At 42.3% G+C, this 27,492-nt stretch overlaps 1 protein-coding gene across 6 annotated transcripts; it reads left to right on the forward strand.

Moving 5' to 3' along the window:
- Positions 1-5,675: 5,675 nt before the first annotated feature.
- Positions 5,676-27,492, forward strand: LOC118941510. Of its 6 annotated transcripts, XM_036955283.1 has the most exons (4): positions 5,676-8,722; positions 22,757-25,198; positions 25,369-25,453; positions 26,899-27,492. In XM_036955283.1, the coding sequence occupies exons 1-2, from the start codon at positions 7,266-7,268 to the stop codon at positions 23,106-23,108; spliced, it is 1,809 nt and encodes a 602-aa protein (XP_036811178.1). In that variant the 5' UTR covers positions 5,676-7,265; the 3' UTR covers positions 23,109-25,198; positions 25,369-25,453; positions 26,899-27,492. The 6 variants fall into 6 exon arrangements, with proteins under 6 accessions (XP_036811178.1, XP_036811179.1, XP_036811176.1 ...); XM_036955284.1 differs by lacking the exons at positions 22,757-25,198; positions 25,369-25,453; positions 26,899-27,492 and adding exons at positions 11,373-11,457; positions 12,500-12,794 and having other exon boundaries at positions 5,676-11,190; XM_036955281.1 differs by lacking the exons at positions 22,757-25,198; positions 25,369-25,453; positions 26,899-27,492 and adding exons at positions 11,373-11,457; positions 12,500-13,090 and having other exon boundaries at positions 5,677-11,190.

The following is a 27,492-nucleotide window of genomic DNA, read 5'->3' on the forward strand; positions in this document are numbered from 1 at the left end:
AGACGTAGATAAATCCTAAAAAAAATGATGTTCAATGGAGATTCCCCGTTGTGAAGTGTGTTTTACAGGCCTGCTACACTGGACAGTCATTAGTGCAGGGCATTAGAGGCTCTTGTTTATGATCAATGAAACCCAGCCATGGTGTGTGTAGGTCCCTCAGGGTTGGGCTGAATTTGAATTGAACCCAGCCATGGTGTGTGTAGGTCCCTCAGGGTTGGGCTGAATATGAATTGAACCCAGCCATGGTGTGTGTAGGTCCCTCAGGGTTGGGCTGAATTTGAATTGAACCCAGCCATGGTGTGTGTAGGTCCCTCAGGGTTGGGCTGAATTTGAATTGAACCCAGCCATGGTGTGTGTAGGTCCCTCAGGGTTGGGCTGAATTTGAATTGAACCCAGCCATGGTGTGTGTAGGTCCCTCAGGGTTGGGCTGAATTTGAATTGAAGTCAGTCAATTCAGGAAGTTATCACAAATTACTATATTAATGGGAGAAAAAAAATGCATTTTCAAAACTTAATAAACTGAAAAGTAGAAGCTATTTATTTAAAAGGTTTTTCAATTTAAGACTTGTTTTATTCAAATAATTTCCTGAATTGACTGCTTTTAATTTGAATTGAGGCCACACCTGGTGACCAGCGTGACATAACTGGTTCTATTTCCAAGGATTTGTTGCGCAGCTCATACCCAGGAACACTTGGCAGTGTGTTTTCTGCTAATGCCAACAAAAAAATGTTAAACTATATCTACATGACTCCTGCAGGAACATCTTTGTGGTTAACGAGCGCAAACCCAGTAATAACGTCGTTCAGCAGTAACTTCAAAACACCGCTATCACTCGATCCTTGTTGGAAATGTTTTGAGGTGGGCCTCCAGAGTGTCGCAGCGGTCTCATGCCCCGTGTACATTTATTCCCAGGCTGTGACACAACCGGGTGCCTGCGGGCTGAGCCGGTCGCCAGTTGAACGGTGTTTCCTCCGACACATTGGTGCGGCTGGCTTCCGGGTTAAGCGGGCGGGTGTTAAGGAGAGCGGTTAGATGGATCATGTTTCGGAGGACGCATGACTTCGCCTCTCCCGAGCCCGTTTGGAAGTTGCAGTGATGTGACAGAATCGAAAAAGGGGGTAAAATACAACAACAAAAATGATTTGGGGTGTAGGTTTTTCCGTCTAAGTGTCTAGCCTAAGTGACTAGCCTAAGTGACTAGCCTAAGTGACTAGCCTAAGTGACTAGCCTAAGTGACTAGCCTAAGTGACTAGCCTAAGTGACTAGCCTTAGTGACTAGCCTTAGTGACTAGTCTAAGTGACTAGTCCAACAAATTGCTGCAATGGAACAATTCACACTCCAATGTACGACTTTAACATATCGTCTGTCCAGAAGACGGCAGCAGAGATCACTATTATATAAAGATAAAGAACCAACTGTCACCACCAGGTGGCGACACAACCATTATCTAATTCACTAATGCGACCCTCAGTTCAGACAAAATAAATTGGTCCAGACGTTGCTGGAATAATCATTGACTGTCTTGTACCAACATCGTTTGCCCAAAAGATATCAATACATTCACGTGGGAGTTGGTCAATTAAATATATCTCAATTGTACATGAGAAATTCAGAGTTTCCGCACTTCTGATCTCCTCCAATGGGTTTCGAGAAGGACGTGAGAAGTCAATGAGCAATTGAGATTCTCCCACTGACCCACACCCAAGCTAATTCATACTATCTTTTGGCCACATGATGGTGGTATAAGATTGTCAATGGTTTTCTCCAGCAACGTCTGAGCCATTTTATGTTGTCTGAACTGAGGGTTGCAAAATTCCCGCTACCTTTCCCAGAATTCCCAGAACTCCTGGTTGGAAGATTTCCTTCTTACTCCCGATTTCAAATATACTTATGTAAATGTGATATTTCTAAGATTTCTAAAAATGTGTTTTTGCTCTGTCATTATGGGGTATTTTGTTTAGATTGATGATGGAAAAATACTATTGAATCCATTTTAGAATTAGGATGTAAAGTAACATAATCAAGGGGTCTGAATCCTTTCTGAAGCCACTGTAGATGTGTTCCTGACGCTCCTTGTTGATGTAAAATAAACATACTAAAAGTTAGGAGATATCTAATCAATGGAAGATGGAATTAAAATTATGTCATTAAAAGTTAGTCTACAACGACCAAGTGCTACTTGATATTCTGAATGGAGTGATTGTTATCTGTAGGATTTGAAAGCGCATGCTCTGCAGCCTTAATTAGCCTAACTAGCTAACGTTATCTAGCTTAACTAGCTTCTCCTCGTTTGATGCCGTCAAAGGGGCCTGCTAGAACCTCTCTCTCGCGCCCTTTATTATCTCCGGTTAATGAAGTAGCTTTAAAAAAAAGTTGTCCTCAGGTCCGTTCGGAACAGGTCTCCTATATTTTAAACATATCTGGTCCGCGTGGGAAAGCCCCAGGTCCGTTCGGAACAGGTCTCCTATATTTTAAACATATCTGGTCCGCGTGGGAAAGCCCCAGGTCCGTTCGGAACAGGTCTCCTATATTTTAAACATATCTGGTCCGCGTGGGAAAGCCCCAGGTCCGTTCGGAACAGGTCTCCTATATTTTAAACATATCTGGTCCGCGTGGGAAAGCCCCAGGTCCGTTTCGTAACAGGTCCAACTTTCTTAGACCCATGAAGACCCCTAGCGTGTGTGCTCGTGCACGACAAACATTTATGGGTCTAACCAGAGAACTGTATTGTGCAAGTTCTCCCACTTAAAAAGATGAGAGGCCTGTAATTTTCATCATAGGAACACTTCAACTATGACAGACAAAATGAGAAAAGAAAAATCCAGAAAATCACTTTGTAGGATTTTTAATGAATTTTATTTGCAAATGATGGTGGAAAATAACACCATTGGTGGCTGACTAAATACTAATTTGCTCCACTGTATTTTCAGGTCTCTCCAACGATGTTCGATTGGGTTCAGGTCCAGGCTCTGGCTGGGCCACTCAAGGACTTTCAGAGACTTGTCCCGAAGCCACTCTTGTGTTGTCTTGTCTGTGTGCTTAGGGTCGTTGTCCTGTTGGATGGTGAACCTTCTCCCAAGTCTGAGGTCCTGAGCCGGTACCGGTACCCCCTGTATATAGCCTCCACATTGACTCTGCACCGGTACCCCCTGTATATAGCCTCCACATTGACTCTGCACCGGTACCCCCTGTATATAGCCTCCACATTGACTCTATACCAGTACCCCCTGTATATAGTCTCCACATTGTACCGGTACCCCCTGTATATAGCCTCCACATTGACTCTATACCGGTACCCCCTGTATATAGCCTCCACATTGACTCTGTACTGATACCCCCTGTATATAGCCTCCACATTGACTCTGTACCGGTACCCCCTGTATATAGCCTCCACATTGACTCTGTACCGGTACCCCCTGTATATAGCCTCCACATTGACTCTGTACCGGTACCCCCTGTATATAGCCTCCACATTGACTCTGTACCGGTACCCCCTGTATATAGCCTCCACATTGACTCTGTACCGGTACCCCCTGTATATAGCCTCCACATTGACTCTGTACCGGTACCCCCTGTATATAGCCTCCACATTGACTCTGTACCGGTACCCCCTGTATATAGCCTCCACATTGACTCTGTACCGTAATACCCTGTATATAGCCTCCACATTGACTCTGTACCGGTACCCTCTGTACATAGCCTCCACATTGACTCTGTACCGGTACCCCCTGTATATAGCCTCCACATTGACTCTATACCGGTACCCCCTGTATATAGCCTCCACATTGACTCTGTACCGGTACCCCCTGTATATAGCCTCCACATTGACTCTATACCAGTACCCCCTGTATATAGCCTCCACATTGACTCTGTACCGGTACCCCCTGTATATAGCCTCCACATTGACTCTGTACCGGTACCCCCTGTATATAGCCTCCACATTGACTCTGTACCGGTACCCTCTGTACATAGCCTCCACATTGACTCTGTACCGGTACCCCCTGTATATAGCCTCCACATTGACTCTATACCGGTACCCCCTGTATATAGCCTCCACATTGACTCTGTACCGGTACCCCCTGTATATAGCCTCCACATTGACTCTATACCAGTACCCCCTGTATATAGCCTCCACATTGACTCTGTACCGGTACCCCCTGTATATAGCCTCCACATTGACTCTGTACCGGTACCCCCTGTGTATAGCCTCCACATTGACTCTGTACCGGTACCCCCTGTATATAGCCTCCACATTGACTCTGTACCAGTACCCCTGTATATAGCCTCCACATTGACTCTGTACCGGTACCCCCTGAATATAGCCTCCACATTGACTCTGTACCGGTACCCCCTGTATATAGTCTCCACATTGACTCTGTACCGGTACCCCCTGTATATAGCCTCCACATTGACTCTATACCAGTACCCCCTGTATATAGCCTCCACATTGACTCTGTACCGGTACCCCCTGTGTATAGCCTCCACATTGACTCTGTACCGGTACCCCCTGTATATAGTCTCGCTATTGTTATTTTACTGCTGCTATTACTTTTTATTTAAAAAAACAGGTGTCTACTACACCTGTTGTATTCAGCATTTCACTGTGAGGTCTACTACACCTGTTGTATTCAGCATTTCACTGTAAGGTCTACTACACCTGTTGTATTCAGCATTTCACTGTAAGGTCTACTGCACCTGTTGTATTCAGCATTTCACTGTCAGGTCTACTACACCTGTTGTATTCAGCATTTCACTGTGAGGTCTACTACACCTGTTGTATTCAGCATTTCACTGTCAGGTCTACTACACCTCTTGTATTCAGCATTTCACTGTAAGGTCTACTACACCTGTTGTATTCAGCATTTCACTGTGAGGTCTACTACACCTGTTGTATTCAACATTTCACTGTGAGGTCTACTACACCTGTTGTATTCGACACATGCCATTTTATTTCCTGCCAGACTGGTCATCTTTGAACTTTGTTCCATGACCTTTGTTGTGTCTTGTTTTTATTTATTCGTTATTATAATTCAATAATATTTTACAAATAATTTGGTCTGTAAAGTCTGTTGAGACATGGTGAAATGCACTTGACATAAAAAGTAGTGGCCACCAGGCTAATGCCCTGCGTGTCTGGTCATTAACCGGCCTTCCTGCTATGTCAGGGGTCCCTAAACTTTTTCTGCAAATGACCCCAAATTGATACTAGAAAATGCAGGGGACCCTATTTGGAAAAATGTGAACCCCTTGGTAATGCAGGTAGCTTAGAGGTTAAGAGCGTTGGGCCAGTAACCGAATCCCCTAGCCGACTAGGTAACACATCTGCCAAGGTACATTTGAGCAAGGCACTTAATCCTAATTGTTCCTGTATATCGCTCTGGATAAGAGTGTCTGCAGAGTGACTAAAATGTCAATGTCAACGCTGCTTGTTCATATCATAATTCACTCAATTGTAGGTGCAGCAGCCTGTACCAGCACACACAATGACGTGAACGTGCATTCTAATAGTGTAAAAAGCCCTTACTTGAAACTAAAAGGTTGTATTCTATACCCATTTGGAGAGAAACAAGTACTTCAATTTGTTTGATAAAATAAATATAAATATCAACTTCTGTCCATAGCTGTACTCCTTTCTAGCCAAGACCAAATCGCATGGCGAAAGAATAAGGAATATGACATCACTTCCGCCTGTACTTCCTGGAGCCACAACCCTCAGACGTCGACTTCAAAACGCTTCCGTAAAATATTCCACTCCGGTGCGTACTGCTCCGTTTTCAGTGTACTAGCTAGTATACGACGTTTTTGGAAATATTGTTCAACATTTATCTAAATAGAATGAAGGCCAAGGGATTTGCAGTTACCCATCACCTGTAAAGGTAAAGCGTTAGTTAGCAGGTTACGGACAACTAACCTAGTTATTTTACTCGCCATTTTGATAAGAGCTACGACCCGAAATTATTTTAATAGCAGGTTAGGAGGGCAGTTTTGCCATCCCTAATTACTTTTCATAACCGTAACCAAATTGTCCTAACCTGCTACATTGATTCTCATAACCCGTTGCGTAATACTTTGTACTAATCTGCTACGAAAAAGTAACTTCCGGTCGTAACTGTATCGAAGTGGCGCGAAGAGTGTTTCTCATGGTTAGATAGCTACATCTCCAAATACGATGTAGGCATTTGGCTAGGTAATTTATATAGTGGAAATTACATTATCTGTCTAGTTCATGTGGAGAGGAATGTCATCGGGGTGTTTTTGATTACTTTGTCTTTGTAGAGACATTGGTGCAAAATGGATGTTGACGTTAAACTAGAGGAAGATGAGAGGGAGATATCCCATACAGGAATTTGGTCTGATTCGATTAATGCCTGGATAGATTACCCAAATTCAACATTGTCAGAAAACACAGAAACAGGTTACCATGTGGGTTTACTGAAAGAGCATACACATGTACCTCCCATCAGTCCCCAAACAACAAGCCACGGGCAGATTTTACGTCTTTTTCCTGAAATGACCGGAGCAAGTGATGGGGAGAACAGGGCTGTCAAACTGGTTTATTTCTGTAAAGATCAAGATACCATCGGCACATCTGAAGGGAATTCAATCAAGGAACAGTCATGGCATTTAGCACCGTCCAGTGATATTCTGACAGGACATGCATCCACTTTCAGTGGTTATTTTGAAGCTCAAATCAACCCAACTTCACAGGTTTCTAGGCAAACACAGACCAATAATAAATTGCCCTCTGACAATGTTAATATCCCAAGCTCTAGTACTGCCATTCATTCTGTGCTAACCTCACCTGCTACAGAAAACGACTGTCATTTAGCTGTATCTACTAGACCTATTCTTCCAGAATATTGTGAGCCATTGAACTTTCCCTCTGATGAAGAGGAAGACTACAAAGCCAATTTAAGTCAAAGACTACAATGCCGGAAAACGTTAGAGGATAAATGGATACGTCAGTGTCGTGGCAGTTACTCAAGACCCAACCTAAGAAAGTTTGGGAGATATTGGAAAGATCCATACGTCAAGTGCAAGGAGATCGGTGTAGATTTCAATGTTGGATCTGGAGCGAAACAGAAACTGAATTTGCATTTACTGACAGTTGGTGTAATGCTTGAGGTGTCAGAATATGCTAGAATCATTAATAGATCTCGCCCTCATGTTATCTTTGATATTCTAGATTACAACTTTGTTCTTGGTGTACAAAATGAACAATAATATGACTTTTCATTCAGGGTAGAAAAGAAATTAAAAGAAATGCTGAAGATGCATTCTAAGAGAACACCTGAGTGGTTAACAGAAGTCTTTGACCTTCCTGATCCAAAGACAGTTACAGTTTTGAAATACTCCTTTAAATGGGCACAGTTGTATTTGCAAAACAGCTTGTCAAATCCTACACCTTTTGACGTTTGCATAAAGGAGGAGCCTGTTGTGGGCCTGATCTCTCCTCTGCATGTGACGACTGAGAGCTTCTCCACTGAGACAGATGTGACACGGTGTGCTGATGAGACGGCAATCCTTGGCCCTGAAAATGGACGTAATGATACCTGCACAAGGTATGAGCCTTATATGGGCATCGTCCGTCCTCAACATGTCCAGACGGAAACCTTCCCAACTCAGACAGATATAACATCCTTCATGATGCCCACTGTAGAAGAAGCATTGAGGGAACTCTACCCAATCTGTAAGGGAAAAGGACTTGACCTTGTTGTGAAATCAAAATATGGGAAAAATAAGAAACTTGACTTGCATCTATTGACCAGAGATGTAATGTTTGAATTGGCTGATTTTGCCTCACAAGTGTGTGGAAATCGGAAGCAGGTTGTGTGTGAGGTTCTCGAGCGTAATTTTGATTTGGATTTAAAAAGTGGGAAAACTGAGCTGGCCAAAGATATTATGAGAAAGTTAAGAGCAGTTTTACAGCGCAAGATGGGTAAAAAAGGTACATGGAGATTGGGACTTGAAAATGAAGCTTTCTTAAAGAAGTCACTCAAACGAAAGAACCCTGCGGAGATGTCCACTAGCCAGAAGGTCACTACAGCATCACTTGAGCCAAAATACCAAATGAAAGAAGTATCAAAAAGGAGGAGATTGAATTTAATGAGCAAGAAGAAAGACATGGACATGTTAGTAACCAAGGAGACCGAGGGAGGCCATTTCTCTGAAGTAGTACAAATAGAACCTCGTCTTGTCAAAATAGAGAGAATCTCTGATGAGACTGACCTTGCACTTTGTACTGACGAAACAAAGCAAATTGTCGTTACCAACTTGGACCAATCAAATGTGACGTCTCACACCAAAAATATGGTGAAAGCCAAAGCGTGCTACCCACTCTGTGAGGAAATAGGTCTGGACCTTGATGTCACATCCAAACCATCTAAACAGAAACTGGAATTTAATTTACTGACAAACGGTGTAATATTTGAGGTGCATAAATATGCAGGGATAAAATCCTATCGTCAAAAAAGAAGTGGGTGCATTCTCATTGATATTCTAAAATACAATTTTGATCTTAGTTTGCAAAATCAGAGACTATTTCCACTGCATATTTGCTGTAAAGTGAAACGATTGGTTCAGAAACACAAATCTGAGCTCGTGAGAAAAAGAGAAATCTCAAAAGAGGTGTTCACAATACCGAGTGTGCTTAAAAGCCAAGCAAAAACAAATGTGCTTTCAGATTATTTTCCTGAAAAAAATATGGAAAAAAACGCAAGGCTGGTTTATCCTCATCATGGTAAAGACACTATCTCTGTGGAGACAGCTGAAACAGTCTCCACTGATGAAGCAGCGATGCTTGACCGGGATAATGGACCTGCTGAGATCTGCATAAAGGAGGAGGAGGAGGAGGAGTCAGATCTTCACTCTGAGGTCAAACTGGTTTATTTCTGCAAAGACCAAGATACCGTCAGAACATCTGAAGAGCATTTGATCGAAGATGGATCATGGCATGAATCAACACCCAGTAATATCCTGCCTGGAAATGTGTTCAGCCTTCCACAGGCACCACTACCAGCTGCAGAAAGTGGTCCTTTCGGAAGTAAAACCGAGCCAACTTCACAGATATAACCAGATGGTCCAATGCAGAATCACTCGAGACAAAATACCATAGACTTGACAGAAGTAACCAGGGGAAAAAAGGGATTTAATGAGGATAAATACATGTTTATAGCCTATACAGGAAAAGAAAGTTGTCAGACAAGTAGAACCTCATTGAGATGAGATGGATCTGCCAGGGAAAAGAAAAGCAATTCCTTTACTTCCTGACTGAGATCTCAGGGGGGGGGGAGATACAAGATGGAAAGAAAAGTCTGATCTGCTCGCTGTGAAACGCCAGTTTCTCATTTGCCTGAAAAAAAAAATGAGAAAAAGATTGATATTGTTATATGTGATGAAATGCAGCACGAGGTGGATTCTTACCGACGTTTCAGAATGCTTTGTAGTCGAGACTGGTTCTGAGAAGAAATGCTAACAAATCCTTGCTGGATACAGATCAGGGGGCTATTGAAAATCTGCAAAAGGCTAAGTCATAAAGTCCCTCAGTTCAAGAAGACGACTCGTACCTGGGAATGGCTCTGGACTAATTACAAAAAAACTGTTTAAAATCACTGCAGAAAGCAGAGACAACAAGAGTTTTGCCAAAAGGAAGAAGGGCTGTTGATCACTTGTGTGGTAGAGAGAAACACCCAGAATCAGTCTGGACAGGATGGAGTTTTAGTCTGGACAGGATGGAGCTTCAGTCTGGACAGGATGGAGCTTCAGTCTGGACAGGATGGAGCTTCAGTCTGGACAGGATGGAGCTTCAGTCTGGACAGGATGGAGCTTCAGTCTGGACAGGATGGAGCCTAACTGTGGAAAAACAGAAACTGACTGATACACACATTACAATGACAAATCAATGACCAGATTGTCAACCAGCTCCAGCTACTCAGCATCACTCTGACTATTTGTGCTGGTTGGCTTCTGTCTCAGCTGAAGGGAGGACATTGTGTTTTAAAGTCTTTTCTTTCTGTCCTGAAGTAGGCCTACCTGCTTAATACACACAGACTTTCATATAGGTAAAGCAAAGTCATGCTATGACTTAACTCTACCTTCATATATTGGGCTGCCTTTATCCCAATAGTTTCACAGTTTAAAAACGTGTGTTTTCAAATGACTGTATGCTACATTGATCTTTGGATCACACTTGGAATGTGAAAGGTTTCCTAGTGTTAGTTTTAGGTCTCCCTGAAGTCCGTAGACTTCCACTCTATTAGTCACCCTAGAACACAGTCATCGAGCCTAACGGAGATGTGTATTCATTAGGGATATACTGTAGCTAAATGTTTAATGGAGGGCTACGCTAGCGTTTCTTGGACCAATTCAGAAATTGGTACACAAGAAGGAGTAGCACTAGTCTTTTTAGGATTAGGTGAAAATAGGGAGACAATGTATTTGTATTAAGGGTTTAGTCTTTGAATGGTGGATTTGTGCAGATTCCCTTGGCCTTCCTTCCTGTTTAACTCTTGATGTCTGGTCTTGCTGTAGAGACTGAACACAGCAGGATTATTGCTAGACTTTTTTTTGTTTTCTTAACTATTTTACGACGTATTCATTGACGAAACGAACTCCACTACAAATACAAGCCTCTATAGAAGAACCTCTGATCCTTTTTTAGTTAGGAATAAAAAGACAAAGATGTTTTATTTTCTAAGAGTATGTAGCATTAGTGAAATAACCTACTATGATGGATCATTTTTTAAATTTTTTATCAGTGGGCTATTTTGTTTTTTTTGTTCCTTTTTTTTGTGGAAAGATTTAGAGACTGTATCCAGACCTGCCTTACTCTTACCAATATGTTCCTTTTTTTGTGGAAAGATTTAGAGACTGTATCCAGACCTGCCTTACTGTTACCAATATGTTCCTTTTTTGAACAGGGAGTTATTCTACCGTAAACTAAGATTATTTTTATGTATTTTTTCGTTTTGTTTTTAAAGGATACTTCCTCTGACATTCTTAGAGCTGTCATTTTATTGTGAGGAACTGCAGTTCGATCGGAATAGTTGTTCTGTTTTTGTCCTCTGTTTTGTGAGTGACCCTCTCACTCAGTCAACTCGTCTCAGTGCACAAGTCTCCCCTTCTCCAGACACCGCGTATGAATCAGAATCCGTAGCTAGTTGTGACACGTGAGCCTCTGGATGAAAAGGTATGCAAGTCATTTGTTTTTTATGAGGGGGGGGGGGGGGGGGGGGGGGTAAATTATATTAACATTTTAAGAATTCATAGAATCTGACTGGTGCCAATAGCATTCAGGTCAACACTTAAAGGAAGGTGAATTAGCTGTAATTGCTTGGTCTGATATCTTCATACATGTGTTTGTGTTTCCAGCAGAGTATCCCTAAAGCAGCGTGGTCGTATCAGCCCCCCATGTTGGACTAAACTCTACACAAGTGAAAACCCCAAATCCCTAAAGGTCTGTTAAATCCCTAAATATTATTTTTAAGAATCAAAATTTTTTGTACAATTTTGCTGACAGGCAGACCAATTCTGAATTTGTTTTCTCCAGTAATTGGTCTTTTGACCAATCAAATCAGCTTTGAAAAAGATCTGATGTGATTGGTCAAAATGTAAATTAATGGAACATTTATCAGAATTGGGCTGCCTGCCTCAACGTAAACATTGTGGCTTAGAAGAATAGCTTATTGGGATGTCAACGTTATCCAATTATTATACTGTATCACATCACTGTGATTAACACTGGCATTAAACACTGTGATTAACACTGGCACTAAACACTGTGATTAACACTGGCACTAAACACTGTGATTAACACTGGCACTAAACACTGTGATTAACACTGGCACTTAACACTGTGATTAACACTGGCACTAAACACTGTGATTAACACTGGAACTAAACACTGTGATTAACACTGGAACTAAACACTGTGATTAACACTGGAACTAAACACTGTGATTAACACTGGAACTAAACACTGTGATTAACACTGGCACTAAACACTGTGATTAACACTGGCACTAAACACTGTGATTAACACTGGCACTAAACACTGTGATTAACACTGGCACTAAATACTGTGATTAACACTGGCACTAAACACTGTGATTAACACTGGCACTAAACACTGTGATTAACACTGGAACTAAACACTGTGATTAACACTGGAACTAAACACTGTGATTAACACTGGCACTAAACACTGTGATTAACACTGGAATTAATCACGCAGTGTAGCCTAGTGGTTAGTGTGTTAGACTAGTAACCGAAAGGTTGCAAGTTCAAATCCCCGAGTTGACAAGGTAAAAATCTGTCGTTCTGCCCCCTGAACAAGGCAGTTAACCCACTGTTCCCCGGTAGATCGTCATTGAAAATAAGAATTTGTTCTTAAATGACTTGCCTAGTTAAATAAAGGTACAAATAAATATATATATATATAATATTTAATCACCTCCGGAAAGTTGATTGCATTATTTCTCTCTTCATTTTATTCACAGATCCTCTATTTGCCAAACTAGAGGGACATGAAGTCTGACTCCTTCCTCAACATGTGGACCTGCCCTGAGGATGTTGGACACCACTGTTACACCTTCAGCCTTGTTGATTTCCTGTCAGACTGGTTGTTTTTCAACTCCATTCCATGGACGGACTGACCTGAACTTTTACCAGAACAGGAACACAATGTTCAACAGACTCTACTCAGACTGGTCGTCTTTGAACTCAAGAGGAACACAATGTTCATCAGACTCTACTCAGACTGGTCGTCTTTGAACTCAAGAGGAACACAATGTTCATCAGACTCTCTCCTCACCAGTGGACTGACTACTGAGACTGGTTGTGAGGTCACAGGAAATAGAGTGATCTGTTAGGAGGGATGCAACATTGTAATCCTGATTTAGATGATGGTTATAAGGAGAGTTCAGGTCGTAACCAGTCCACTGAGATGAATGTAGATGTCGACACCCTGGCCAATATAAAAGGCTTTGGAGAGGGACCACGCTTTCAGGAGAAGGATAACTGACATTTACTCCTGAGGTGTCTGACTTGTTGCACCCTCGACAACCACTGTGATTATTATTATTTGACCCTGCTGGTCATTTATGAACATTTGAACATCTTGGCCATGTTCTGTTATAATCTCTACCCGGCACAGCCAGAAGAGGACTGGCCACCCCTCATAGCCTGGTTCCTCTCTATCCAGCACAGCCAGAAGAGGACTGGCCACCCCTCATAGCCTGGTTCCTCTCTATCCAGCACAGCCAGAAGAGGACTGGCCACCCCTCATAGCCTGGTTCCTCTCTACCCGGCACAGCCAGAAGAGGACTGGCCACCCCTCATAGCCTGGTTCCTCTCTACCTGCACAGCCAGAAGAGGACTGGCCACCCCTCATAGCCTGGTTCCTCTCTAGGTTTCTTCCTAGGTTCTGGCCTTTCTAGGGAGTTTTTCCTAGCCACCGTGCTTCTACACCTACATTGCTTGCTGTTTGGGGTTTTAGGCTGGGTTTCTGTACAGGCTGGGTTTCTGAAAGAGATATGAGCTGATGTACGAAGGGCTATATAAATAAATTTGATTTGATAACAAGGCCTTGTCCAGAAACAACCCCCAGCCCTTACCTCCAAGGCACCAATGTAACATAACTTTACACTGTCCCCTCGCCCATACCGGGGCGCGAACCAGGGACCCTCTGCACACATCAACAACAGTCACCCCTCGAAGCATCGTTACCCATCGCTCCACAAAAGCCGCGGCTGTATGTAAAAGAAATCCCTGATTGTATTAAATAATGTATGACATTCCCTTCATTAAAGTTTTTTTGTGCATCTTAAGAGTGGAAACCCTATGTGATTGGCTCTTTAAACATTTCATCTAGCCTATCAGTGGGTATGTTTTGTCACTTTGCTTTGTTACACCACGATCGTTTGAGTTTTATGTTAATTCTAGTCTGGCAACAGGTTCTCCGGTTTAAATCAAATGAGATCTCCTAGGGCCAGTTTCTCAGATGTAGATAAATCCTAAAAAAAATGATGTTCAATGGAGATTCCCCGTTGTGAAGTGTGTTTTACAGGCCTGCTACACTGGACAGTCATTAGTGCAGGGCATTAGAGGCTCTTGTTTATGATCAATGAAACCCAGCCATGGTGTGTGTAGGTCCCTCAGGGGTTGGGCTGAATTGGAATTGAACCCAGCCATGGTGTGTGTAGGTCCCTCAGGGTTGGGCTGAATTTGAATTGAACCCAGCCATGGTGTGTGTAGGTCCCTCAGGGTTGAGCTGAATTTGAATTGAACCCAGCCATGGTGTGTGTAGGTCCCTCAGGGTTGGGCTGAATTTGAATTGAACCCAGCCATGGTGTGTGTGTAGGTCCCTCAGGGTTGGGCTGAATTTGAATTGAACCCAGCCATGGTGTGTGTGTAGGTCCCTCAGGGTTGGGCTGAATTTGAATTGAACCCAGCCATGGTGTGTGTTGGTCCCTCAGGGTTGGGCTGAATATGAATTGAACCCAGCCATACTTATGTAAATGTGATATTGCAAAGATTTCTAAAAATGTGTTTTTGCTCTGTCATTATGGGGTATTTTGTTTAGATTGATGATGGAAAAATACTATTGAATCCATTTTAGAATTAGGCTGTAACGTAACAAAATCAAGGGGTCTGAATCCTTTCTGAAGCCACTGTAGATGTGTTCCTGACGCTCCTTGTTGATGTAAAATAAACATACTAAAAGTTAGGAGATATCTAATCAATGGAAGATGGAATTAAAATGATGTCATTAAAAGTTAGGCTACAACGACCAAGTGCTACTTGATATTCTGAATGGAGTGATTGTTATCTGTAGGATTTGAAAGCGCATGCTCTGCAGCCTTAATTAGCCTAACTAGCTAACGTTATCTAGCTTAACTAGCTTCTCCTCGTTTGATGCCGTCAAAGGGGCCTGCTAGAACCTCTCTCTCGCGCCCTTTATTATCTCCGGTTAAGGAAGTAGCTTTAAAAAAAAAGTTGTCCTCAGGTCCGTTCGGAACAGGTCTCCTATATTTTAAACATATCTGGTCCGCGTGGGAAAGCCCCAGGTCCGTTCGGAACAGGTCTCCTATATTTTAAACATATCTGTTCCGCGTGGGAAAGCCCCAGGTCCGTTCGGAACAGGTCTCCTATATTTTAAACATATCTGGTCCGCGTGGGAAAGCCCCAGGTCCGTTCGGAACAGGTCTCCTATATTTTAAACATATCTGGTCCGCGTGGGAAAGCCCCAGGTCCGTTCGGAACAGGTCTCCTATATTTTAAACATATCTGGTCCGCGTGGGAAAGCCCCAGGTCCGTTCGGAACAGGTCTCCTATATTTTAAACATATCTGGTCCGCGTGGGAAAGCCCCAGGTCCGTTCGGAACAGGTCTCCTATATTTTAAACATATCTGGTCCGCGTGGGAAAGCCCCAGGTCCGTTCGGAACAGGTCTCCTATATTTTAAACATATCTGGTCCGCGTGGGAAAGCCCCAGGTCCGTTCGGAACAGGTCTCCTATATTTTAAACATATCTGGTCTGCGTGGGAAAGCCCCAGGTCCGTTCGGAACAGGTCTCCTATATTTTAAACATATCTGGTCCGCGTGGGAAAGCCCCAGGTCCGTTCGGAACAGGTCTCCTATATTTTAAACATATCTGGTCCGCGTGGGAAAGCCCCAGGTCTGTTTCGTAACAGGTCCAACTTTCTTAGACCCATGAAGACCCCTAGCGTGTGTGCTCGTGCACGACAAACATTTATGGGTCTAACCAGAGAACTGTATTGTGCAAGTTCTCCCACTTAAAAAGATGAGAGGCCTGTAATTTTCATCATAGGAACACTTCAACTATGACAGACAAAATGAGAAAAGAAAAATCCAGAAAATCACATTGTAGGATTTTTAATGAATTTTATTTGCAAATTATGGTGGAAAATAACACCATTGGTGGCCACTCTTGTGTTGTCTTGTCTGTGTTGCTTAGGGTCGTTGTCCTGTTGGATGGTGAACCTTCTCCCAAGTCTGAGGTCCTGAGCCGGTACCGGTACCCCCTGTAAATAGCCTCCACATTGACTCTGCACCGGTACCCCCTGTATATAGCCTCCACATTGACTCTGCACCGGTACCCCCTGTATATAGCCTCCACATTGACGCTGCACCGGTACCCCCTGTATATAGCCTCCACATTGACGCTGCACCGGTACCCCCTGTATATAGCCTCCACATTGACTCTGTACCGGTACCCCCTGTGTATAGCCTCCACATTGACTCTGTACCGGTACCCCCTGTATATAGCCTCCACATTGATTCTGCACCGGTACCCCCTGTATATAGCCTCCACATTGACTCTGTACCGGTACCCCCTGTATATAGCCTCCACATTGATTCTGTACCGGTATCCCCTGTATATAGCCTCCACATTGACTCTGTACCGGTATCCCCTGTATATAGTCTCCACATTGACTCTGTACCGGTATCCCCTGTGTATAGCCTCCACATTGACTCTGTACCAGTACCCCCTGTATATAGCCTCCACATTGACTCTGTACCAGTACCCCCTGTATATAGCCTCCACATTGACTCTGTACCGGTATCCCCTGTATATAGTCTCCACATTGACTCTGTACCGGTATCCCCTGTGTATAGCCTCCACATTGACTCTGTACCAGTACCCCCTGTATATAGCCTCCACATTGACTCTGTACCAGTACCCCCTGTATATAGCCTCCACATTGACTCTGTACCAGTACCCCCTGTATATAGCCTCCACATTGACTCTGTACCAGTACCCCCTGTATATAGCCTCCACATTGACTCTGTACCAGTACCCCCTGTATATAGCCTCCACATTGACTCTGTACCGGTATCCCCTGTATATAGTCTCCACATTGACTCTGTACCGGTATCCCCTGTGTATAGCCTCCACATTGACTCTGTACCGGTATCCCCTGTGTATAGCCTCCACATTGACTCTATACCAGTACCCCCTGTATATAGCCTCCACATTGACTCTGTACCGGTACCCCCTGTATATAGCCTCCACATTGACTCTGTACCGGTACCCCCTGTATATAGCCTCCACATTGATTCTGTACCGGTATCCCCTGTATATAGCCTCCACATTGACTCTGTACCGGTATCCCCTGTATATAGTCTCCACATTGACTCTGTACCGGTATCCCCTGTGTATAGCCTCCACATTGACTCTGTACCAGTACCCCCTGTATATAGCCTCCACATTGACTCTGTACCGGTATCCCCTGTGTATAGCCTCCACATTGACTCTGTACCAGTACCCCCTGTATATAGCTTCCACATTGACTCTGTACCGGTATCCCCTGTATATAGTCTCCACATTGACTCTGTACCGGTATCCCCTGTGTATAGCCTCCACATTGACTCTGTACCGGTACCCCCTGTGTATAGCCTCCACATTGACTCTATACCGGTACCCCCTGTGTATAGCCTCCACATTGACTCTGCACCGGTACCCCCTGTGTATAGCCTCCACATTGACTCTGTACCAGTACCCCCTGTGTATAGCCTCCACATTGACTCTGCACCGGTACCCCCTGTGTATAGCCTCCACATTGACTCTGTACCGGTACCCCCTGTATATAGCCTCCACATTGACTCTGTACCGGTACCCCCTGTATATAGCCTCCACATTGACTCTGTACCGGTACCCCCTGTATATAGCCTCCACATTGACTCTGTACCGGTACCCCCTGTATATAGTCTCCACATTGACTCTGTACCGGTACCCCCTGTGTATAGCCTCCACATTGACTCTATACCGGTACCCCCTGTATATAGCCTCCACATTGACTCTATACCGGTACCCCCTGTGTATAGCCTCCACATTGACTCTGTACCGGTACCCCCTGTATATAGCCTCCACATTGATTCTGCACCGGTACCCCCTGTATATAGCCTCCACATTGACTCTGTACCGGTACCCCCTGTGTATAGCCTCCACATTGACTCTGTACCAGTACCCCCTGTATATAGTCTCCACATTGACTCTGTACCAGTACCCCCTGTATATAGCCTCCACATTGACTCTGTACCGGTACCCCCTGTGTATAGCCTCCACATTGACTCTGTACCAGTACCCCCTGTGTATAGCCTCCACATTGACTCTGTACCGGTACCCCCTGTATATAGCCTCCACATTGACTCTGTACCGGTACCCCCTGTATATAGTCTCGCTATTGTTATTTTACTGCTGCTATTACTTTTTATTTTTTATTTTTTTTAACTTTAACACTAATTTTTTACTAAAATAAGTGTTTCACTGTGAGGTCTACTACACCTGTTGTATTCAGCATTTCACTGTAAGGTCTACTACACCTGTTGTATTCAGCATTTCACTGTAAGGTCTACTACACCTGTTGTATTCAGCATTTCACTGTAAGGTCTACTACACCTGTTGTATTCAGCATTTCACTGTGAGGTCTACTACACTTGTTGTATTCAGCATTTCACTGTAAGGTCTAGTACACCTGTTGTATTCAGCATTTCACTGTGAGGTCTACTACACCTGTTGTATTCAGCATTTCACTGTAAGGTCTACTACACCTGTTGTAGTCAGCATTTCACTGTAAGGTCTACTACACCTGTTGTATTCAGCATTTCACTGTAAGGTCTACTACACCTGTTGTATTCAGCATTTCACTGTGAGGTCTACTACACCTGTTGTATTCAGCATTTCACTGTAAGGTCTACTACACCTGTTGTATTCAGCATTTCACTGTAAGGTCTACTACACCTGTTGTATTCAGCATTTCACTGTAAGGTCTACTACACCTGTTGTATTCAGCATTTCACTGTAAGGTCTACTACACCTGTTGTATTCAGCATTTCACTGTGAGGTCTACTACACCTGTTGTATTCAGCATTTCACTGTAAGGTCTACTACACCTTTTGTATTCAGCATTTCACTGTCAGGTCTACTACACCTGTTGTATTCAACACATGCCATTTGATTTCCTGTCAGACTGGTCATCTTTGAACTCTATTCTATGACCTTTGTTGTGTCTTGTTTTTATTTATTCATTATTATAATTCAATAATTTTTTACAAATAATTTGTTCTGTAAAGTCTGAGACATGGTGAAATGCACTTGACATAAAAAGTAGTGGCCACCAGGCTAATGCCCTGCGTGTCTGGTCGGTAATCGGCCTTCCTGCTATGTCAGGGGTCCCTAAACTTTTTCTGCAAATGACCCCAAATTGATACTAGAAAATGCAGGGGACCCTATTTGGAAAAATGTGAACCCCTTGTGAACCCCTTGGTAATGCAGGTAGCTTAGAGGTTAAGAGCGTTGGGCCAGTAACCGAATCCCCTAGCCGACTAGGTAACACATCTGCCAAGGTACATTTGAGCAAGGCACTTAATCCTAATTGTTCCTGTATATCGCTCTGGATAAGAGTGTCTGCAGAGTGATTTAATGTCAATGTCAACGCTGCTTGTTCATATTATAATTCACTCAATTGTAGGTGCAGCAGCCTGTACCAGCACACACAATGACGTGAACGTGCATTCTAATCGTGTAAAAAGCACTTACTTGAAACTAAAAGGTTGTATTCTATACCCATTTGGAGAGAAACAAGTACTTCAATTTGTTTGATAAAATAAATATAAATATCAACTTCTGTCCATAGCTGTACTCCTTTCTAGCCAAGAGCGAATCGCATGGCGAAAGAATAAGGAAAATGACATCACTTCCGCCTGTACTTCCTGGAGCCACAACCCTCAGACGTCGACTTCAAAACGCTTCCGTAAAATATTCCACTCCGGTGCGTACTGCTCCGTTTTCAGTGTACTAGCTAGTATACGACGTTTTTGGAAATATTGTTCAACATTTATCTAAATAGAATGAAGGCCAAGGGATTTGCAGTTACCCATCACCTGTAAAGGTAAAGCGTTAGTTAGCAGGTTACGGACAACTAACCTAGTTCTTTTACTCGCCATTTCGGTAAGAGCTACGACCCTAAATTATTTTAATAGCAGGTTAGGAGGGCAGTTTTGCCATCCCTAATTATTTTTCATAACCGTAACCAAATTGTCCTAACCTGCTACATTGATTCTCATAACCCGTTGCGTAATACTTTGTACTAATCTGCTACGAAAAAGTAACTTCCGGTCGTAACTGTATCGAAGTGGCGCTGTATCGAAGAGTTTCTCATGGTTAGATAGCTACATCTCCAAATACGATGTAGGCATTTGGCTAGGTAATTTATATAGTGGAAATTACATTATCTGTCTAGTTCATGTGGAGAGGAATGTCATCGGGGTGTTTTTGATTACTTTGTCTTTGTAGAGACATTGGTGCAAAATGGATGTTGACGTTAAACTAGAGGAAGATGAGAGGGAGATATCCCATACAGTAATTTGGTCTGATTCGATTAATGCCTGGATAGATTACCCAAATTCAACATTGTCAGAAAACACAGAAACAGGTTACCATGTGGGTTTACTGAAAGAGCATTCACATGTACCTCCCATCAGTCCCCAAACAACAAGCCACAGGCAGATTTTACGTATTTTTCCTGAAATGACCGGAGCAAGTGATGGGGAGAACAGGGCTGTCAAACTGGTTTATTTCTGTAAAGATCAAGATGCCATCGGCACATCTGAAGGGAATTCAATCAAAGAACAGTCATGGCATTTAGCGCCGTCCAGTGATATTCTGACAGGACATGCATCCACTTTCAGTGGTTATTTTGAAGCTCAAATCAACCCAACTTCACAGGTTTCTAGCCAAACACAGACCAATAATAAATTGCCCTCTGACAATGTTAATATCCCAAGCCCTAGTACTGCCATTCATTCTGTGCTAACCTCACCTGCTACAGAAAGCGACTGTCATTTAGCTGTATCTACTAGACCTATTCTTCCAGAATATTGTGAGCCATTGAACTTTCCCTCTGATGAAGAGGAAGACTACAATGCCAATTTAAGTCCAAGACTACAATGCCAGAAAACGTTAGAGGATAAATGGATACGTCAGTGTCGTGGCAGTTACTCAAGACCCAACCTAAGAAAGTTTGGGAGATATTGGAAAGATCCATACGTCAAGTGCAAGGAGATCGGTGTAGATTTCAATGTTGGATCTGGAGCGAAACAGAAACTGAATTTGCATTTACTGACAGTTGGTGTAATGCTTGAGGTGTCAGAATATGCTAGAAACATTAATAGATCTCGCCCTCATGTTATCTTTGATATTCTAGATTACAACTTTGTTCTTGGTGTACAAAATGAACAACAATATGACTTTTCTAACAGGGTAGAAAATAAATTAAAAGAAATGCTGAAGATTCGTTCTAAGAGAACACCTGAGTGGTTAACAGAAGTCTTTGACCTTCCTGATCCAAAGACAGTTACAGTTTTGGAATACTCCCTTAAATGGGCACAGTTGTATTTGCAAAACAGCTTGTCAAATCCTACACCTTTTGACGTTTGCATAAAGGAGGAGCCTGTTGTGGGCCTGATCTCTCCTCTGCATGTGACGACTGAGAGCTTCTCCACTGAGACAGATGTGACACAGTGTGCTGATGAGACGGCAATCCTTGGCCCTGAAAATGGACGTAATGATACCTGCACAAGGCCTTATATGGGCATCGTCCGTCCTCAACATGTCCAGGCGGAAACCTTCCCAACTCAGACAGATATAACAATGGATCAATCCTTCATGATGCCCACTGTAGAAGAAGCATTGAGGGAACTCTACCCAATCTGCAAGGGAAAAGGACTTGACCTTGTTGTGAAATCAAAATATGGGAAAAATAAGAAACTTGACTTGCATCTATTGACCAGAGATGTAATGTTTGAATTGGCTGATTTTGCCTCACAAGTGTGTGGAAATTGGAAGCAGGTTGTGTGTGAGGTTCTCGAGCATAATTTTGATTTGGATTTAAAAAGTGGGAAAACTGAGCTGGCCGAAGATATTATGGGAAGGTTAAAAGCAGTTTTACAGCGAAAGACGGGTAAACACGGTATATGGAGATTGGAACTTGAAAATGAAGCTTTCTTAAAGAAGTCACGTAAACGAAAGAACCCTGCGGAGATGTCCACTAACCAGAAGGTCACTACAGCATCACTTGAGCCAAAATACCAAATGAATGAAGTATCAAAAAGGAGGAGATTGAATTTAATGAGCAAGAAGAAAGACATGTTAGTAACCAAGGAGACCGAGGGAGGCCATTTCTCTGAAGTAGTACAAATAGAACCTCGTCTTGTCAAAATAGAGAGAATCTCTGATGAGACTGACCTGGCACTTTGTACTGACGAAACAAAGCAAATTGTCGTTACCAACTTGGACCAATCAAATGTGACGTCTCACACCAAAAATATGGTGAAAGCCAAAGCGTGCTACCCACTCTGTGAGGAAATAGGTCTGGACCTTGATGTCACATCCAAACCATCTAAAAAGAAACTGGAATTGAATTTACTGACAAACGGTGTAATATTTGAGGTGCATAAATATGCAGGGATAAAATCCAATCGTCAAAAAAAAAAAAGTGGGTACATTCTCGTTGATATTCTAAAATACAATTTTGATCTTAGTTTGCAAAATCAGAGACGTAATCTATTTCCACTGCATATTTGCTGTAAAGTGAAACGAATGGTTCAGAAACACAAATCTGAGCTCATGAGAAAAAGAGAAATCTCAAAAGAGGTGTTCATAATACCAAGTGTGATTAAAAGCCAAGCAAAAACAAATGTGCTTTCAGATAAAAATATGGAACAAAACGCAAGGCTGGTTTATCCTCATCATGGTAAAGACACTATCTCTGTGGAGACAGCTGAAACAGTCTCCACTGATGAAGCAGCGATGCTTGACCGGGATAATGGACCTGCTGAGATCTGCATAAAGGAGGAGGAGGAGGAGGAGTCAGATCTTCACTCTGAGGTCAAACGGGTTTATTTCTGCAAAGACCAAGATACCGTCAGAACATCTGAAGAGCATTTGATCGAAGATGGATCATGGCATGAATCAACACCCAGTAATATTCTGCCTGGAAATGTGTTCAGCCTTCCACAGGCACCACTACCAGCTGCAGAAAGTGGTCCTTTCGGAAGTAAAACCGAGCCAACTTCACAGATATAACCAGACGGTCCAATGCAGAATCACTCGAGACAAAATACCATAGACTTGACAGAAGTAACCAGGGGGAAAAAGGGATTTAATGAGGATAAATACATGTTTATAGCCAAGAAGGAAAAGAAAGTTGTCAGACAAGTAGAACCTCATTGAGATGAGATGGATCTGCCAGGGAAAACTTTACTTTACTTTACTTCCTGACTGAGATCTCAGGGGGGGAAGATACAAGATGGGAGCAAAAGTCTGATCTGCTCGCTGTGAAACGCCAGTTTCTCATTTGCCTGAAAAAAAAAATGAGAAAAAGATTGATATTGTTATATGTGATGAAGTGCAACACGAGGTGGATTCTTACCGAAGGTTCAAAATGCTTTGTAGTCGAGACTGGTTCTGAGAAGAAATGCTAACAAATCCTTGCTGGATACAGATCAGGGGGCTATTGAAAATCTGCAAAAGGCTAAGTCATAAAGTCCCTCAGTTCAAGAAGACGACTCGTACCTGGGAATGGCTCTGGACTAATTACAAAAAAACTGTTTAAAATCACTGCAGAAAGCAGAGACAACAAGAGTTTTGCCAAAACTAAGAACACTTGTTGATCACTTGTGTGGTAGAGAGAAACACCCAGAATCAGTCTGGACAGGATGGAGTTTTAGTCTGGACAGGATGGAGTTTCAGTCTGGACAGGATGGAGCCTAACTGTGGAAAAACAGAAACTGACTGATACACACATTACAATGACAAATCAATGACCAGATTGTCAACCAGCTCCAGCTACTCAGCATCACTCTGACTATTTGTGCTGGTTGTCTTCTGTCTCAGCTGAAGGGAGGACATTGTGTTTTAAAGTCTTTTCTTTCTGTCCTGAAGTAGGCCTACCTGCTTAATACACACAGACTTTCATATAGGTAAAGCAAAGGCATTCTATGACTTAACTCTACCTTCATATATTGGGCTGCCTTTATCCCAATAGTTTCACAGTTTAAAAACGTGTGTTTTCAAATGACTGTATGCTACATTGATCTTTGGATCACACTTGGAATGTGAAAGGTTTCCTAGTGTTAGTTTTAGGTCTCCCTGAAGTCCGTAGACTTCCACTCTATTAGTCACCCTAGAACACAGTCAACGAGCCTAACGGAAATGTGTATTCATTAGGGATATACTGTAGCTAAATGTTTAATGGAGGGCTACGCAAGCGTTTCTTGGACCAATTCAGAAATTGGTACACAAGAAGGAGTAGCACTAGTATTTTTAGGATTAAGTGAAAATAGGGAGACAATGTATTTGTATTAAGGGTTTAGTCTTTGAATGGTGGATTTGTGCAGATTCCCTTGGCCTTCCTTCCTGTTTAACTCTTGATGTCTGGTCTTGCTGTAGAGACTGAACACAGCAGGATTATTGCTAGACTTTTTTTTGTTTTCTTAACTATTTTACGACGTATTCATTGACGAAACGAACTCCACTACAAATACAAGCCTCTATAGAAGAACCTCTGATCCTTTTTTAGTTAGAAATAAAAAGACAAAGATGTTTTATTTTCTAAGAGTATGTAGTAGTAGCATTAGTGAAATAACCTACTATGATGGATCATATTTTTTTGTTTTTATCAGTGGGCTATTTTGTTTTTTTTGTTCCTTTTTTTGTGGAAAGATTTAGAGACTGTATCCAGACCTGCCTTACTGTTACCAATATGTTCCTTTTTTTGTGGAAAGATTTAGAGACTGTATCCAGACCTGTCTTACTCTTACCAATATGTTCCTTTTTTTGTGGAAAGATTTAGAGACTGTATCCAGACCTGCCTTACTCTTACCAATATGTTCATTTTTTGAACAGGGAGTTATTCTACCGTAAACTAAGATTATTTTTTTGTATTTTTTTGTTTTGTTTTTAAAGGATACTTCCTCTGACATTCTTAGAGCTGTCATTTTATTGTGAGGAACTGCAGTTCGATCGGAATAGTTGTTCTGTTTTTGTCCTCTGTTTTGTGAGTGACCCTCTCACTCAGTCAACTCGTCTCAGTGCACAAGTCTCCCCTTCTCCAGACACCGCGTATGAATCAGAATCCGTAGCTAGTTGTGACACGTGAGCCTCTGGATGAAAAGGTATGCAAGTCATTTGTTTTTTATGAGGGGGGGGGGGTAAATTATATTAACATTTTAAGAATTCATAGAATCTGACTGGTGCCAATAGCATTCAGGTCAACACTTAAAGGAATGTGAATTAGCTCTAATTGCTTGGTTTGATATCTTCATACATGTGTTTGTGTTTCCAGCAGAGTATCCCTAAAGCAGCGTGGTCGTATCAGCCCCCCATGTTGGACTAAACTCTACACAAGTGAAAACCCCAAATCCCTAAAGGTCTGTTAAATCCCTAAATATTATATTTAAGAATCTGCATTTTTTTTGTAAAATTTTGCTGCCTTGAAACATGCAGCCCAATTCTGAATTTGTTTTCTTCAGTAATTGGTCTTTTGACCAATCAAATCAGCTTTGAAAAAGATCTGATGTGATTGGTCAAAATGTAAATTAATGGAACATTGGAACATTTATCAGAATTGGGCTGCCTTCCTCAACGCAAACATTGTGGCTTAGAAGAATAGCTTATTGGGGATGTCAACGTTATCCAATTATTATACTGAATGTGGAGTGGACATCACTGTGATTAACACTGGAACTAAACACTGTGATTAACACTGTGATTAACACTGGCACTAAACACTGGCACTAAACACTGTGATTAACACTGGCATTAAACACTGTGATTAACACTGGCACTAAACACTGTGATTAACACTGGCACTAAACACTGTGATTAACACTGGCACTAAACACTGTGATTAACACTGGCACTAAACACTGTGATTAACACTGATTAACACTGGCACTAAACACTGTGATTAACACTGATTAACACTGTGATTAACACTGGCATTAAACACTGTGATAACACTGTGATTAACACTGTGATTAACACTGGCACTAAACACTATGATTAACTCTGGCACTAAACACTGTGATTAACACTGGAACTAAACACTGTGATTAACACTGATTAACACTGTGATTAACACTGGCACTAAACACTATGATTAACACTGTGATTAACACTGGCACTAAACACTGATTTACACTGGAACTCAACACTGTGATTTACACTGGAACTAAACACTGTGATTAACACTGATTAACACTGTGATTAACACTGATTAACACTGTGATTAACACTGGCACTAAACACTGTGATTAACACTGATTAACACTGTGATTAACACTGATTAACACTGGCACTAAACACTGTGATAACACTGTGATTAACACTGTGATTAACACTGGCACTAAACACTGTGATTAACACTGATTAACACTGTGATTAACACTGGCGCTAAACACTATGATTAACAATGTGATTAACACTGGCACTAAACACTGTGATTTACACTGGAACTCAACACTGTGATTAACACTGATTAACACTGGCACTAAACACTGTGATTAACACTGGCACTAAACATTGTGATTAACACTGGCACTAATCACACAGTGTAGCCTAGTGGTTAGAGTGTTGGACTAGTAACCGAAAGGTTGCAAGTTCAAATCCCCGAGCTGACAAGGTACAAAATCTGTCGTTCTGTCCCCTGAACAAGGCAGTTAACCCACTGTTCCCCGGTAGGCCGTCATTGAAAATAAGAATTTGTTCTTAACTGACTTGCCTAGTTAAATAAAGGTAAAAATAAATATATATATAATATTTAACCACCTCCAGAAAGTTGATTGCATCATTTCTCTCTTCATTTTATTCACAGATCCTCTATTTGCCAAACTAGAGGGACATGAAGTCTGACTCCTTCCTCAACATGTGGACCTGCCCTGAGGATGTTGGACACCACTGTTACACCTTCAGCCTTGTTGATTTCCTGTCAGACTGGTTGTTTTTCAACTCCATTCCACGGACGGACTGACCTGAAATTTTACCAGAACAGGAACACAATGTTCAACAGACTCTACTCAGACTGGTCGTCTTTGAACTCAAGAGGAACACAATGTTCATCAGACTCTACTCAGACTGGTCGTCTTTGAACTCAAGAGGAACACAATGTTCATCAGACTCTCTCCTCACCAGTGGACTGACTACTGAGACTGGTTGTGAGGTCACAGGAAATAGAGTGATCTGTTAGGAGGGATGCAGCATTGTAATCCTGATTTAGATGATGGTTATAAGGAGAGTTCAGGTCGTAACCAGTCCACTGAGATGAATGTAGATGTCGACACCCTGGCCAATATAAAAGGCTTTGGAGAGGGACCACGCTTTCAGGAGAAGGATAACTGACATTTACTCCTGAGGTGTCTGACTTGTTGCACCCTCGACAACCACTGTGATTATTATTATTTGACCCTGC

Source organism: Oncorhynchus mykiss, chromosome 19 (genome assembly GCF_013265735.2).
Source record: "Oncorhynchus mykiss isolate Arlee chromosome 19, USDA_OmykA_1.1, whole genome shotgun sequence".
In the NCBI taxonomy this organism is placed as follows: domain Eukaryota; kingdom Metazoa; phylum Chordata; class Actinopteri; order Salmoniformes; family Salmonidae; genus Oncorhynchus; species Oncorhynchus mykiss.